The sequence below is a fragment of the Bombus terrestris genome, chromosome 8, assembly GCF_910591885.1.
Source record: "Bombus terrestris chromosome 8, iyBomTerr1.2, whole genome shotgun sequence".
Lineage (NCBI taxonomy): Eukaryota > Metazoa > Arthropoda > Insecta > Hymenoptera > Apidae > Bombus > Bombus terrestris.
In genome coordinates this window covers 8,659,125-8,675,103 of record NC_063276.1, presented here as the reverse complement: position 1 = coordinate 8,675,103, position 15,979 = coordinate 8,659,125, and the positions used below count along the sequence as shown (strand labels likewise).

The 15,979-nt window shown below is 35.6% G+C and overlaps 1 protein-coding gene across 2 annotated transcripts in view; it reads left to right on the top strand.

Moving 5' to 3' along the window:
* LOC100645051 (protein slit) overlaps positions 1-15,979 on the top strand; it is a 627,790-nt gene that overhangs the window by 580,713 nt on the left and 31,098 nt on the right. For both annotated transcript variants that reach the window (XM_003397332.4, XM_048408222.1), the window contains 3 exons: positions 4,430-4,501; positions 6,004-6,147; positions 15,702-15,773. In XM_003397332.4, coding sequence (XP_003397380.1) covers positions 4,430-4,501; positions 6,004-6,147; positions 15,702-15,773 — 288 coding nt within the window. The remainder of the gene's footprint in view (positions 1-4,429; positions 4,502-6,003; positions 6,148-15,701; positions 15,774-15,979) is intronic.

Below are 15,979 nucleotides of genomic sequence, written 5' to 3'. Positions count from 1 at the left end.
CTTCTCCCGTCTTTTCCTTTCTATTTTGCAACTCTTTCGCTAAACTGTTTCTGACCATCGTCAACGAGATGCCATGATTACGAACGCTATACCAAACTATTCATGACTTTATCTCCCGATTAAAAGATATCTTCGCTTAAAATCTACTTTGCTTCCACTCGCTTGTTTTTACGTCAGTCACTTTTTATTGCTATCGATGTGTTTTCCTTCTTAATCTCGCTGTTGGAATTTTATTTATCCTTATGCCTTAGTTACTCGACTTTGTGTTCTCTATTTTTCTACACGCTTGATTTTCCAAACGTAACACTTATTTGTTATTAATTTATCGTTATTTTATGTAAAATAATTATGGAAGAGGTGCAGCGAATTATTTTCCGTAATGAATTATCATCATTTTTGAAACGCATAATTGTATATCGTAAGTATCTTCAGAAATAACTGTGGAAATAAGTAAATATATAATAATAGGAAGTAAAATTTGGAATGTTTAAATTTTTCAGGGTACAAAGCTTTAAAATGTGGAATTTTATAAAATTAAGAACTTGAAATTGGAAATTTAAAGATTTAAGAATTAGAAGAATTGAATCTATAATTGCGTGATTCCTACTTATCATTTTACAACCGATAGTTTGAGAAATAATTGCCATCTCTTCCTACAATCAACCTTTCTACGAGTTTTATTAATTACTTGGATTTTTATCTTCCATTGTCGTTTGTTTATCGTTTCGGTACATTATTTGCTTCGTAATTCTATGTTAAGAATCTTAAATTTCCATCGGTTTAAATCATCGATTTGAAAAAGCTTGTTTTCCCTTGTAACCCAAATACCCCGACAGCTTACAAGTTTATCGATTTCGCTCGAATTACGATTGGACAAACACGTTGAACGATCTCTGTAATAAATCGGATACTAACACGAGTGATGGAAATCCAAAAATACAACCCGATTTGTCCAGATTTATCATCCATTGCAAACAATCCTCAACCTTCCTGCTTTCAAAACAACTAGTAAATTGTCGCGTTCCAGTGTAGAGAAATTACATTTTCACGTGAAATATCGCGATTACGATCGAAATTTGTAATTAGACGAAATAACATCGTCTTGTAATAACGTATATTATACATTGCCTCATAATTCCTGCATATATTATTCCGTTTCAGTGTAATACGATGATAAATCTATTTTATATGTGAAGAAAACGCTATAATTTACGTATTATAAAAGCTATGTTCCAGGTAAATTTATGAATTAGTAGAATTATAAATTGACAAATTATATTATTAATTTAGCAAAGGATTACTTATTATTTAAAAGTAAAGAATGCTTTAAATCATTATTATGATTTTATCATAATATGATATCATGATTTATCATAATTATGATGTTATCATTAATATTATATTACATATACTAGATTTATAATTTTAGAATTTAATATTATTTAAAGATATTAGTTTCTAAATTCTGTCAAGTTTAGTGTCATTAAAAATTTTATATTTCATAATATATCATTAAATTTAGATATGATTCTCTAAACAGATACACCAAACACAATTTGTCAGTTTAATCGCTGTGATAAAATTATAAACTCATTTACGTATTATACACATCGTGCAGCACTCTGACTTTGATACGTAAGAAAATTGAACTCGATAGTATTGTACTATCGTGGATAAATTGTCTGAGAAATATCGGGTGAACCATAAACAATGTTGTGAGAAAGCCTAAGTGCCGACAGGCCAAAAGGGTCTGGACACTTCAATGGACCGAACGACCCATCAATGTGTCGTCGGTGTTTCAGTCGAATAGTTACGCGGAAAAAAGTGACCATGACCGCGGACGGTTGCGGAACATGTACGCGGTGGGGTTATGAGAAAAGACAAAGGGATGCTTAAGGGAGAAAGACGAATTAACAGGCAGTAGTTAGTTGAAAAATCAGAGTTGTCAGCGTCATCAGAGAGAGTGTTGTCAGCGTTGCCGAGGAGGATGGTCCGCGTGAAAGAGAGTCAAATTAACTATTTAGTTGTCTTAGTTATAGCACATTACTCTATTTAGTTCACGTTAAATAACCGTCGTTTCCTGTTTAATCTATTCTAAATAAGTAAAAGGATCCTACAGTATCTCTGCGCGATATTAGGCAGTTGATTAAATTCCAATCGTGTGTTTCAAGCGAATTAAAGACGACAAAAAGGATATCGCAGTGAGTCAATGGTTTACAATTATCCTCTCTCCGGAGCCTTTCGATAGTTGAAATCGAACCGGAAATATATCAAACGACTGGTTCTTGCAGCACGTTCCGCTGCTTTGGCTCGACATTCACCTGTGCCCGGGTCTCTCACGGCAATTATTCCGGGGCGGCGCGACGACAATATCCAGGCAGGTGAGAATGGAAAAACGACGAGGAGGAAAGCAACCGGTCGGATCCGAAAAAAGGCCATGGCCGCCACGGTTGAAATTAAAATCTCACGCAAGACTTAAAAGAGCCGCTAAAAACAGTCCTTCGCTTCTCGTTTCGTCGTTGAATCGGCGTGTCTGGCTACGAAAACGAGGAAATAATTTGCGTTCCACCGTGTCGTTGTCGTCAACGTTTCAACAAGAAGACCACGGAATCAGGAAGAGAGAAAAAAAAAGAATAAGAAAAAGAAAGAGGATGAAGAAATAGAGGAAGTCGTTGAGTAGGCCTGACTCGTTACTCGTTCCTACGTCTGGCGTTTTTTGTCAGGTAAAAAATTTCCACGGGAAAAGGAACCAATTTAATAAGGCCTTAATAACTTGCCAGCAAGGGAGAGCAGACGGCTGTGTTTGACGGCTAACCCTCTTGGTCTCTGCTCTCCTTTCGCGAGAAAAGCAAATTCACGCTTTCTGTTTACCACACCGTTCGAACGAATGATATTTGGCTCGACTGGTTTGCGCGAGTATTTCAACGTTTTCGCTTGTTTAGAAATATTGGTAAATTTATTAGCAATAAGTAAGTTAAGGTAAAACAAAGAAAAATTTAAACCAATCGAATCTTTGGAACGTCGAGAAACATTTCAATTTTGGGAAAATGTACAGAAATGTTCTTATCGTTCACCATTATTTCTCGTTTTAATCTTAACACTTTGTCTACCACGCCGAAATCACATGTTTCGCTCAGGACGCTGCTGTTTTAACACAGTTCATCGTTAAATGCAAGATTTGTTCTCATTTTTTCTTTATTGATGTTTAATTTTTCAATGGGGTACTTTTTATCTCAAAGTATCTTATATTTATCGTTTATATTTAAAATGCCCTAACTGTCGATTTTCATTCAATTTTTACAATTGTAAGAAGTTCAAGCACTCCGGTCACCAATGACCACCATAATGTCACAGGAGAAACCGTGGCCAGCCATATATGTTATAGTGTTAACATCTTCGAAAGTTACAGATTCGCCTTGTTTGCTGATGTTGAGAATTATGGATCGTAATCGCCAAAATAAATATGTAGGAACGCTTTCATTACATGTAGGGATAATAATAAAATAGTTTTGTATTTATTTAATATATGATTTACAAGATGTTCGTAGATACTCATTACACGTGTTTCAGTACTCATCTAGTCTCACTTTTACCATGCGTACAAATCAGTGACATTCTTTTGTTCTACGAGACGCTGCGCACGCACATATATTCACGCACATACTCACACACGTATATGTGTATCACTACTATGCGGCTGATCCGGTGTAGCTCACAAAATTACATATATTCCAATAGCTAAAACAAGAGCAAGATCGACATATAAAAATTCGAGGATCGTAGCAGAATTAAATTTGTCGTAAATACATAAAAATCCGTAGTCTAATTGTTACATTCACGCCATATTGCGCAATCTAAATCAAGGCGAGAACAACGCGACAAAGTATCGAACAAAATCAAGCTTTACGGTCCAGTAGGCCGGTTTTCACGATCAGCAGGGTGGTCTCGTCGTAGCGGGAGGTTGCTTTGAGCGGCACGTAAACGACAACGTTTTAAAACGAGGGAAAAAGGGCTGGCGATAAAATTTCTCCGAAGTTTGCTCTTTGTACTGGCGCTCCCTTTCGTGACGAGACAAATATTTGCACCAACCAGGGAAACAGAAATACTTATTCGCGACAAATAAATACGATGAACGCAGGAGGGAGGTTTCAGAGGGCTGAGGGGTTGGTTACGAACGATACAAAGTAGAGGGCGAAAGTTGGAATGGAATTAGTTAAGCACCACTGTCGAGTGGTTCTCTCATCTCTTGTTCTCGTGTAAAAGGAGGAGCAACGCGCGTATCTCGAGATAGCGAGATTTTTATGAGATTTTTTGAAAGGAAGGAAAATGAAATTTTTGCCCGGCGACCAAACGACGGACGTATTATTGACTCGCTCTACTACTGTGTCACTGCGAGATTAATTCAACGTTGCGTTACTCTTTGTTCCAGGGACCTCCAAGGGAACAATATCTCGGTGATATTCAAGACGGACTTTGAGGACATGGCTACGCTTCACGTTCTGTGAGTATCCGTTCGTTAAATAACGAAGCGCGTCGTATACTAGTTGAATTGCGACGCTAGGTAGCGATGGGATCAAGTTCGAGTATCGTTACTTTGGCAGGAAAGTGATACAACGAAGAGAAGTACATTCTTCAGGAAATTGGTTGGAAATTGTTTGAACTAGTTTGATCTGGAAGATTATTAACTGTAAAAACATTTAGAGAAGTATGAATTCTCGAAAAATATAGAAAATTATCAATTACTAGAAAGTGTAGAATTTGTTATACTTGTCTTCTTACAATTTAACAATTAGTCTTTCGGCTTTATTACATTTCTCAAAGTGTTTATAAAAAGGTAATTCCACCTACAGTGCAAGACAACAATCTTCATACAGTTGGAATGTAGAGGAAAAAGAGCGATGTTTTTTTATATTATTAGTAGACTTTGAATATTTATATAATTATATATTTATGAAAGAAACGAAGCTCAAACAAAACATTGTTTTGCCAAATGCACAGAATGTATGTAATACAAAAAAATATCTAAATTATCCAAAGTGTAACTGGTTATAATATTTAGCAAAGGAATTTTTCAAAGATGCATACAGATCTGCTGTTTAATTACTCAATATACAAAGGAACATTTATCTCTGCAAATGTCTATGTATAATACACATAGAGTAGTACAATATAAAAGATATCACTCTTACTATCTGTACATCCCAATTGTACGAATATTTTTGTTTCTCGCCGTGTCTAGTCTAAATTCGGATCTTCCTACAATGTTCTCTTTTTCTCGTAGTGTTAAAGAAAATTTTCAAAGTTATACCTTCGAACCTGGTTACAATGGGCTTGATCCCGTCACTAACAAAAGGCAAGGGACGGATAGCTTTGGTCGCGTGCTGCAAATAGAATTGAATAGAGCCACGAGCTGAAGCCCGTTGAAGCGTCTCTTAGGGGAGCGAAAAGTTGGCGAAATTCCGGTAAATTTGTTGCAAACGTCGTCCGCGTGGACGCCATTGTTGCAACAAGAAGGCAAAGTTACTCGAATTCTGTGTGAAACTCGCTCTATGCATAGAGATTGTATTCTTTCCTTGACTGTTTTCAGCTCCGTGACTTTCCTCCGAAGGGCGTAAAGTTTCTTGCACGTTTCGAAACGCGAAGAACGAAATTTCAAGATGAAATCGGCGTGAAACGAAAGTAATTAACGTTAACTGGGTCGACAGATTTGCTCGTGTTCATAATGCAGAAATAGTTAAGACGTTTGCACGCGCATCGCATGCACGATATTATCTTATAATATATAAAATGTCCGTTTTTCAACAATCCATTCTTCGCTGAATTCTAAGGACGTACACGTAGAAAAATGAAAATCATATACGAGAGAGAAGAGAAACCGCGATTTTGTAACAATATACTATAATGACAAACTCTTTAGTTAAAAACAAAACCTTTAGTTTAGTTACAAACAAAATCTTTAGTTAACTGATATAATAAAATCGGTGTTCAATGCGTCTTTTGCAGTTGCCTATCGAATAATCAAATTCACACCATAGAAAGAGGTGCCTTCCAGGATTTAGTCGGTGTCGAGAAGCTACGTCTGAACAATAATCAAATACGTCACATCCCCGATCTTCTCTTTAGCAACATGATGAATTTAAAGCGCCTGTGAGTACCGTAGAATTAAATGAAATTATCCTTCCACTTATTTACTATTATTTCTGCATGAATTAATAGTGTACTTAATTGATAAACAGAGTGAAATAATTAATTTGTTTTTCTGTGACAAAATTTGTTGTAAAAATGGCGTTCATTTAAGGGAATATTTGTAACACGAAATAATATTTTTCGAGAGTATTACATTCATCGATTTATTAACGCAATATTTGTATTAAAAATACTAAGTAGAAAAGCTGGTAATGGATTTTGTGAGAAAAGAGGATAAAAAACCTGATTCTATAAATATCCCAAAATTATTTTTCATTAGATAGATCCCAGTGGATGATCTCTCTCAGTGAATAAACTTTCAACAGAAAGGTAAAAATCTCGCGACTCATTTACGTAAATTAAAAAGTACCTTTACCGTGCATAAACTCTTACACGAAGAGACAAGTAAGTGACTTTTTTCACTTAAGCTACTAAATAATCTTCGTGAATAAAAATTCATTCATCTTCAAAAGTTAAAAAATTTTTTTTCGCGCGCATCTGTCTGGCTGAATAAAAACCTCCAACCCCAAAAACTCCAAATCCCACGACTACCGTATGACAAAAAAAAAGAAGAAAATAGCTTTTAAATGCATAAGCTGCAAATATACATAGCGCTTTGGTCAAAACTCAAAATCCCAAGTAATCTTCGTTAAAAAAATATCAAGCCGGAAAAAGAACATACGCTTCCATATTACTCGTCATTCAATGGGACGTTCTTTAAACAAGGAAAAGCGAACAGCTACGTACATAACGAAATCATATCAGTGGTGTGCGACGGCAGCGTTTTACAATTCGTTCGACCGTTGACAGGCGTGTTTTGATATCACGAATTTGTTTAAAACGCGTGGCAGCCGTACACGCGGAAAGTCCACGCGGGCGATTCCTCGTCAGTGTCGGGCGCAGCACGGAGGTTATCGCATAAACTTTTCAGACGATGGCCTACATACCACCCACGCGTTCGTGTATACACGCGGAAGTATGCGAGTTCGGTTTGTGAAAGCCGCTTTCCTCCTCTTCCTCCCCCCTCCCCCGCGACTCTGCCCATATTGAACACGCATGACTTTGCCGCTCTGGGTTTAAACCTATTTTGCCTCCTCTGTTCTGCTCCTTTTTTAAAGCCGATCGTTTGCTTCTCGCTTTCGAGTTTCTGCTTCCTATACTTTAAAAAATAGAATAGCAAAGATGAGAAAAGAATGGGAGGGAAAAGCGAACGGAAGTTTCATCTATCGACTACTGGGCTGCCGCCGCATTTTTAGAAAGCGACTTTTCCAATTCTTTTTTATGTTACCCACACCTGAACGATGTTACGAACGAAGGCTATTGTCCGCGGAAAATGGAGCAGGTTTTTCGACGATCTGTTCTTCTCAGCTCTGTCGCGGTATGCGAGTTCTTATTTTTCAAATGAATTGTGTTTTAGAAAGACGAATCTGTATTCGATACTTTGCTATTTTCGTAGGATACGTATTTTTAGTTAGTATACTTCGTTGCTGTTTTATTATTTCATCGGTACTTATATTATCGTATTATTAAAAATTGTTGTTAGGAAAATATCCTTCGAACATATCGATGTATAATACGTAATTTAGGAGTATCATTAATTAGAAATTGCCAGATTCGCGATCGCACCGTAAAATAAGCATCGTTAAGACAGTTTTACACGAATAAAGTATAAACAATACTAGAAGAATCCTTAAAAGAAATTATAATTTATTAGTAATTATATGAGCGACTTATAATGCTTGGATGATCGGTACATAAAAATTGAAATGGAGGAAAACACTCGCTGCTCCTTTCTACAATCTCATTCCACCTTTATCTACAATCAACCAGTCAGTCGAAAAATTCATGCTTCATAACCGACCCCGGATCAAGAAGCAGTCAGCCGCTGGCCAGCAGGAAGATCGAGCACCCAGCGTCAGGAATGCGATCTAGCGAGATTAACACGAAGATCCACTTTTCCCTTGGAGTGCTTCTCGATCCTGAATCTTAATCAACTGATCCCAAGTCCGTCACTTGGTCTAGGATAAAAAGGAGAATGGGAACATATCCAACCTCTATCATGATTAAACAGACATAGCTTCTGTGTGAATGGTACGCCATGTTAACCTGCTCGATGGTCAAGAAATTTGTTCACTATGAAAAAAAGAAAGGGACACTTCTTCTATTTATGTGATCTACGATGATATAGAAGTGAAGGGGGAAGCAAGATAAGAAGAGAAGACCAGAAGAGAAAAACAAAAGAAGATGTAAGGTTAAGAAAGGAATATGGCGGAGGATGGGCCCATCTATCACGTTGTGAAGTGGTCAGATGAGAACTCGAAAGTTCTACGAGTCTCGAGGCCTTCCACTCTGCCCTCGGACACGAAAACCTATAGTCTCTGATGATAAGGCCGGGATCAGCCAGCTTACAAAAGGACGTATTATGTTGCGAGATTCTCACGGGCATCCGGACGCTTGATAATCCTTCATCCGGCGTGGATAAGTCGATGCCCCTGTAGGAAACCAGAGAAGGTTAACACACGGATGGGGGTGTTGCTTGGCGGAACAAAATAGGACGTTTCTATAATATTAGGTTGTCGCAAAGGTCCCTTTCGTTTTATAAGGAAATAATAGATGCACAACATTTTTTGTTTTATATTATTTTATTGAATTATATGGATCTTATTTATAATATGGTTTTTATAATTTCGAGACAATATAGTGCGATTGTAAATGGAAGTTTTAACGATCAAAGTTTATACGACAATTTTTAAACTTCAATTCTTCCGATCGAAAATTGGTACAGACCTAGCTATATAATTAAAGAAAACAAAGCTACACATAACACACGTGTATATGAATTTTTTCAAAAAAAAAGTATTAGTAATTAAGGAATATATTCGAATAAAACGTGTTCTCAATCTTCTGTCATCAATTAAAAATATTCAATTCAAAATAGATCCACGTATTATGAAGCTTCCAGATATGGGACGTAAAAAAGAGTTAGAAAGAACAATATTTAAGTAATTATTCCAATATGAGAATCAACGTAAGTAAAGCGTGGAATACTTTTATAATAACAGTAAAAATATTTTCTTCAAAGAAAGATATTTAACCAGAGTAAGTATGTTACAGCGACGCGGTAATGATACGCAGATTAATCGGCCTACGTTTAAGCTTATTAAGTTTAAGCTTTTTGAATTTAAAAACACGGATTGGCTTTTCTCGTGAAAGTAATTAGTAATACGAAACTAAGGTATTGTATGAAATATTCTCTTCATGGAAACCTAATTAGTTACGATCTCATCTCATTGAAACCATTTACTTTAAAATCTCTATTAACATTCACGTTGAAAACTAAATTATTTAACACACGCAATTTTATCCAACATGAAATCACGCTAAGTAATTAATTTTATCTTACCGCGAATCTAACAAAATTATAAAATTATAAATATAATAGTAAGCTTACTCAGAATGTATTTATAATATATGTTAAAACAACAACTAACATAGATTTTTGCATCATTATCCATAATACGTACAAACTACATTATTAAATTTACATTATACACATTTCCTTTGCATCTCATTTGTAAATATGTAAACTCTGTTTTCGCTTGTAAACGATGTACCATGTACTCATAACGAGTTACGTTATCGACTTTCGAATCTTCAAATCGATTTCAAATTTTATCAATACATACGTATATAATCGTGACAACGATGCCTCATTAAAGTGCTAATGAACATTGGAGAAGGTTTATACGTAACATAAGAAAGCGAACTGGCCAACTTTACTTTTTTACCAAATCCTGAATTGCATTACTCAGATACATAATTAATATTAAACATCTTTCAAAACAAATTACTTATTTTCGTCAATTTATTTATCAACAGGATACACCATAAATAATCGCAAATTCCGAGATAAATATTAAAAAATAATGTTCATAACTTGCATGGAAAAAAACTCCACCTTGTGGAAAATAAGAAAAACGTAAAAACTACCTAACAATACAATCTCGCGATCAGTAAAAAATGGCAGATTTATTCACAGCAATTATTCCAGACTCACCCTATCCTACGTACATTTTTCTAACGTACCGAGAAAATTGATTAATCACGCTGTACCGTCCCACGAGAGGTTTCCGTACAAGCTAGCAATCAGAAGGCGCAAAATATTAATTAACTGTACACGAAGATTCCTTCGATTCTGTGATGTGACCGTGTACCATCGTTCTGCGAAGAGCTCCGTCGTGTTTTCTGAGGTACCGTGGAGCATAGACGGAACAGCGTAGAACGGAAACATGTGATTAACCCATCGCGCAAATGTAGAAAGCTATTCGAGGTGGTAAGAGGATGAAGCTCCGCTGGTAATAAATGGTTTGACACAATGGAAAGGGGCGCGGACACGCGGCTGATTAGTATCACTACGTCGTGTGCAAGCATATTGCTCTCAGCTTGAAACGCGATACCCCTCGAACCTGTGGTGAACGTACAAGCTTGTATTTACGAGGCAATAACATTTGTTCGCTGTACACTTAAGCCGATAATAACCGGGACAAACGTTAGCCACGTCCGCTTTGACAACCTGGTGTTGCGGTGATTTAAGCAACGAAACGGTCCACTGAACGTCTTGCGATTCCTAGCCATCAAAATTTATGGACGAAACGGTATTTCGTCGCGTAAGAGACTAGGCTTCTTTGATTCTAGATATGGTTGCACGAAACGTTGTTCTGTTTACATTTACAATAGCGACGGATTGACACTCGTCTTATTTTCCAATGAACTCTTCTTTTAATCAAATTCAACATCTCATTTTCATAGGTATTATGAATGTCATGCGGATCAGGTGCGTGTTACCATTTAAATTTCATATTATATGAAACTGATTATTTGATTTTGGTATTAAATATGTATCTTTATCAGTCTCTTGAAAATTTCGGAAAATATTAGTCTTTATAATAGTAATATATGATATTAGTCTCAAAATACTGGAGGTAGGGTTATTAATTTTGAAAAATTGTTAAATATCAAAGTGGAAAGCGTAAATGAGAAATGTGGAGGAAATCTTAATAAACGAATATTAATAAAAGATCAAATAGAAAGAGAGAGATGCATTTGGTTTAATAATAGAAATAATATATCGAACAAGAAACAAGGCCAGGACGAAGAAGGAAAATTGAATGTAATTTTCAGCAATTTTGCGCGTAACATCGTTTATCATAGTTAGCCCGCAGTTATTACATGCAAATACGGCGTAATTTATCATTAACCATGAATATACCTAAGTTCCTTGAATATTTGCGTAATTATTTTGTGCGAAATTGTGTCATGAATACAATGTAAAATAACTCGGACCTTATAATTATTGCACCAATCATTTCTACGAATATTAACATTCCCTGATTTTCCATCTAAACTATGATATACAGGCTACAAGTGAAAAGACCGTAGACAACAGATAATTGCTTGTGCAAAAATGAATTAAAAGCCTGAAATACAATTTCTTCATTCAAGATTTAGTAAGAATTAATTTTCAAGATCCGCTACATGCAACATTTATGTAGCTTTTTTTACGAGTTATTGGTCTGGAGCAAGTACAAAGAAATGTATTTTATCAACGACGATTTATTTTATCTATTGCAAGGACAGACAATTTCTCGAGCAAGAGAATACCACTTTGTTTTCAATTTTCCAAAAATATTACATTTTTTAACGTGTAATTAACAATATATCTAAATTATAGTTACAAGCTACGAATACTGTTTTACGGAAGACAAACTATTCTCTTATGATATCAAAAGCGGTCACCAATCAGGTTCCGTTTCACCCAACTCTTATCGCGGTAACACAAAGCACAGTACCAGCAACATTTGGAATCGAGCACTGACTAGAGAGACAGAGAAACAGAGTCAGAGGAAGAGGTGGAGGGAGGAAGAAAGATAGAGAGACAGAGAGAGAGATGAGAGAGGTCCAGAAGGTCCTTTTGTTAGTTCCACCGAAGGAGCGGCTACGTCGAAATTCAGTAATTGCTTTCTGGATTGGCTGGGAGCGCGGTGGGAGTTTAATCTACCGGCACTGATCTCAGGCAACGCGTTCGAAATTATTGAAATTCTAGGGAATTTACGGGGGACAAAAGTGCTACATCGACACGTGGACACTGCTTTTCATCAAGGAAAAGGAAAAGAGTAGGAAGTAAATTTAATTATCCCTTGTAACCCTTCTTCGAATCGCACCGTCAACGGAATAGAAGCATTCCACTCATGGTCGTACCAAATTGCTTGTTCAAATTAGGAACTTATCATGATCAAGCTACAACACCAGTCCCAAATGAAACCGGCACCACTAAAAGCCTGGCCTTCTCCTTTTGCTCCTGGCACGTCTGCGTGGCCGAAATTCGGTAATTGCTTCTAGGATTGGCTCTGGTAAGCAACAGTCTAAATTTGCTGGTTCTTGCTTTATCAAAGCGTTTCGAGTGCGTGGAAAATAAATATTGCAATTCAATTTGTTCAACATTTTTCTCTTACTTAGTCTGAGAATTAATTATACATTAGTTTAGTTCTAAATAGTAAAAATTACACAGTATGTATATGTATGATTATGTATACATTTTCATACGTGTGTACACTTGCTGACGAAAGGATTTGAATATTTATCATAGAAAACTTGTATATGCATATTCTACGTGTTACACATTACAAAGCATTTCCAGAGTTCAGTAGATGTTAAATATGGTTTTATTAAATATTGTGTTTTACCAATATAACTGACAATCAATCGATTAAATATTCTTCTGATCTCTGTGAAATGTATACTTGTTTCAAACATCTTGCAATTTCTATACATCTCTCTAGACTCGTTTCAAACTCTACCCACATAATCGCGATAGTCTCGTTACAGTGTCAATGAACTTTCGAAACGTTTTATATAACACACACAATGTATTCATAAAAGACATGTATAAGTTCAGTAGTAGTAGTAGTTTGGTGAGCCAGTGTATATTTTTACATAGATACAATACCATGTTAATTCAGCGCACTTAAAATTTACGTGAAATCATAATAAGATTGCAAAATTATAAAATTACAAAAAAAGAGTGTATAACTTACAACACGCGACTCGTAAATTCACTATTGTATGTACTACTAGTTTATAAATTATTAGGCAAGAGGAAATTTTCAAATTAATTATAGAAATAGATACGATATATTATTCAATACAGATTTCCCTTACTTATTCCGGATTTCCTTGACTCCACCGAGCTTCCCTTTCGAGCCTTTATCTCTTATTTTTGTTACCTCGTATTCGTCTTGTCGAGATGCTTTGTCCGTAGCCTCGGATAGCGGACATAATTACAGACTGCGAGTCTCGTAGCCAATGGATGGTCAACGGTGAACCAGGCGCCGAGACCTCTAACCTATCATCGCGAACGTCTGGTTAAACTCGTGCATCGAGAAAAGGTTCGAACGGATGGATCTTTGCGGAGGAACGCGAGACGTAACGCAATCTATTTAAATGAACCCTACGGTTTAGCGAGGGATCCATTATCGTGATTGACTCTACCGTTAAGCGCGCATTGCACTCGAAAAACGTTGCGTTGCCATGCATTATTCATGGTGTTCGCGTACCGAGGAAATTATGACGATAAATATGATGAAGCGCATTCTGTTAAGAAAACATTTTCCGGTTAATTTCGCAACCTTATCCCGCGGTGAATATCAAAAATATGTCGTACTATATCGATTATCAATAGCAAATATGTGGATATGGTATAAGTTAACGATAGCGTTGTTAATTGAAATTAAATTTAACATGCATGTTGATTACGTTAAGGTATAGGATGAGAGATGTTAATGGTTATTTTATGTATACCATCGAGAGTTATTTCATTAACAAGCTTCTTGATTTAAATTTATCGTATCGGTATATTAATAGTTTTGTAAACAATGTTATTTGTAAGTTTCTGATGGTAGGTAACTTAATATACTTTATATTCATCCGATATCTCATCGAATATCTCCTAAAGGATTGGAGGTATCAATGAAAGGCTTCTACAAAAATTAATTAGCATAAAGGAAATTAATTATTCCATTATATTTCTATGATCAATGATTTGACTCAATGTCAAATTAATTATTTTTATAGAAGAGTCTACGCTCTTTTATTACCATAATATCACGTCCATTTGTTAAAATAATTTTCACGATCTATTATGGTAAAAGTAATCTAATTCGTATTTTAAAAGATTATAAAATTGTGAAGAACTGTAGGCGCAAGTCAGGCGTTTTACATTAAATTAAATCATATATTATTGAATCACATTTAAACTGTTTTAATGTCAATCTCTGTCGATGCTGATATAGATAATTCTTTTTACTGTTATTCTTAATTATTAATTTGAAACTGTATCTAAGGTTTCCGTAATTAACGTAAATATTTTCTACAAGTGACAACGTAACGCATTCTTTGAAGAGACATTGCTATTTCATAGAGAGAGAGAGAGAGAGAGAGAGAGAGAGAGAGAGACGTGTCACGTGAAGCCGCGGAAATGGTGACTCGTTACTCGTATAACGACCCTGTGAAACCTTAAAGAAGGCTATAGTCACCCACGTGACTGGCGCACGTGCACGCGGTCACACGTGAGTTGTGGACTGTCTCCGAAGAATTTCCATGTGGAGGGTCATCCATGGAACCGTAGTACATAGTTGACACTCGACAACTTCTTAAATTATTGATCACATGTAGAGCGAACTTGATACCAACTGTAGAGAAGTAGAACATACACCGGTGTTGTTCCACCATTGGAAATCAGACTTTAATTCTAAGACAGAAAACTTAGGAAAAGGTCAATGCACCAAGTATTAGAGTTCAACTTTCTTGCTTTTCACGATCGATGATAAGCTCCTTCTTTACAAACATTGCATTTAAATAAATAATTAATCGTAGCAACGTAATCGTTTCCGTAAACGACGTTTGTTGAATTTTTTGTTGTATTTTTATCGAAAATTTGTTGAGTTTCTCAGAAAAAAAAGAAACTAACCAAGTAGATAATTAGTTTTCTTAAAGAGAAAAACGATTAATTTTGATTTACTCATAATCATTAGGCGATTATAAATATGTCGTGCTTTTACACGAGTATGCTAGATCATATATGATACAGATCAATTTGAATTAGGATGGTTTTGTTTTTGTTAATGTTCTTCACAGTGTTTCTGTTCAAGGATTAATAGACTATCAAATAAGACTGGAAAAAAGGTTGTATTTGGTAATGGGAAACATGTTTTAGTTTAAGTTATTTTGTAACTTTTTAAGGAAAATAATAAAGTTGATATAAAAGAACAGCACTTCTTTATGATTCAAGTCAATATTGAATTGTGTAATAAAAATATTCCCTTTTAATGTACGCCATGGTACAAATATTTCCGTTTTAAAAAAGATCATTCTACCGAACTAAATTTTAATTTTTAATATTTTTGTAACATCTAATAACGATCATTTTTGCTGTAATAATTAATGGTGTCCTGTTACAGAGACCTTAGCCACAATCAGATTGCCACGATTGGACCAAAGACACTCAGAGGGATTTCATCCCTAAAGTATTTGTAAGTGCAATCTTAACAATTCCTATGAACAATATCATCGAAGTACCGTAATTGAAACTCTGAGTAAAGTCAAATGCAAACTAGTAGAAGCGATCAAAGATGCGTGCTCTATGCAGTAGTATCAATTGCATTAGTCAGACACTAGTCGCATAAAGAAAGAGAATCGGATTTTTCCGAATGAAATAAAGTTTTTTTCTTATATCGTA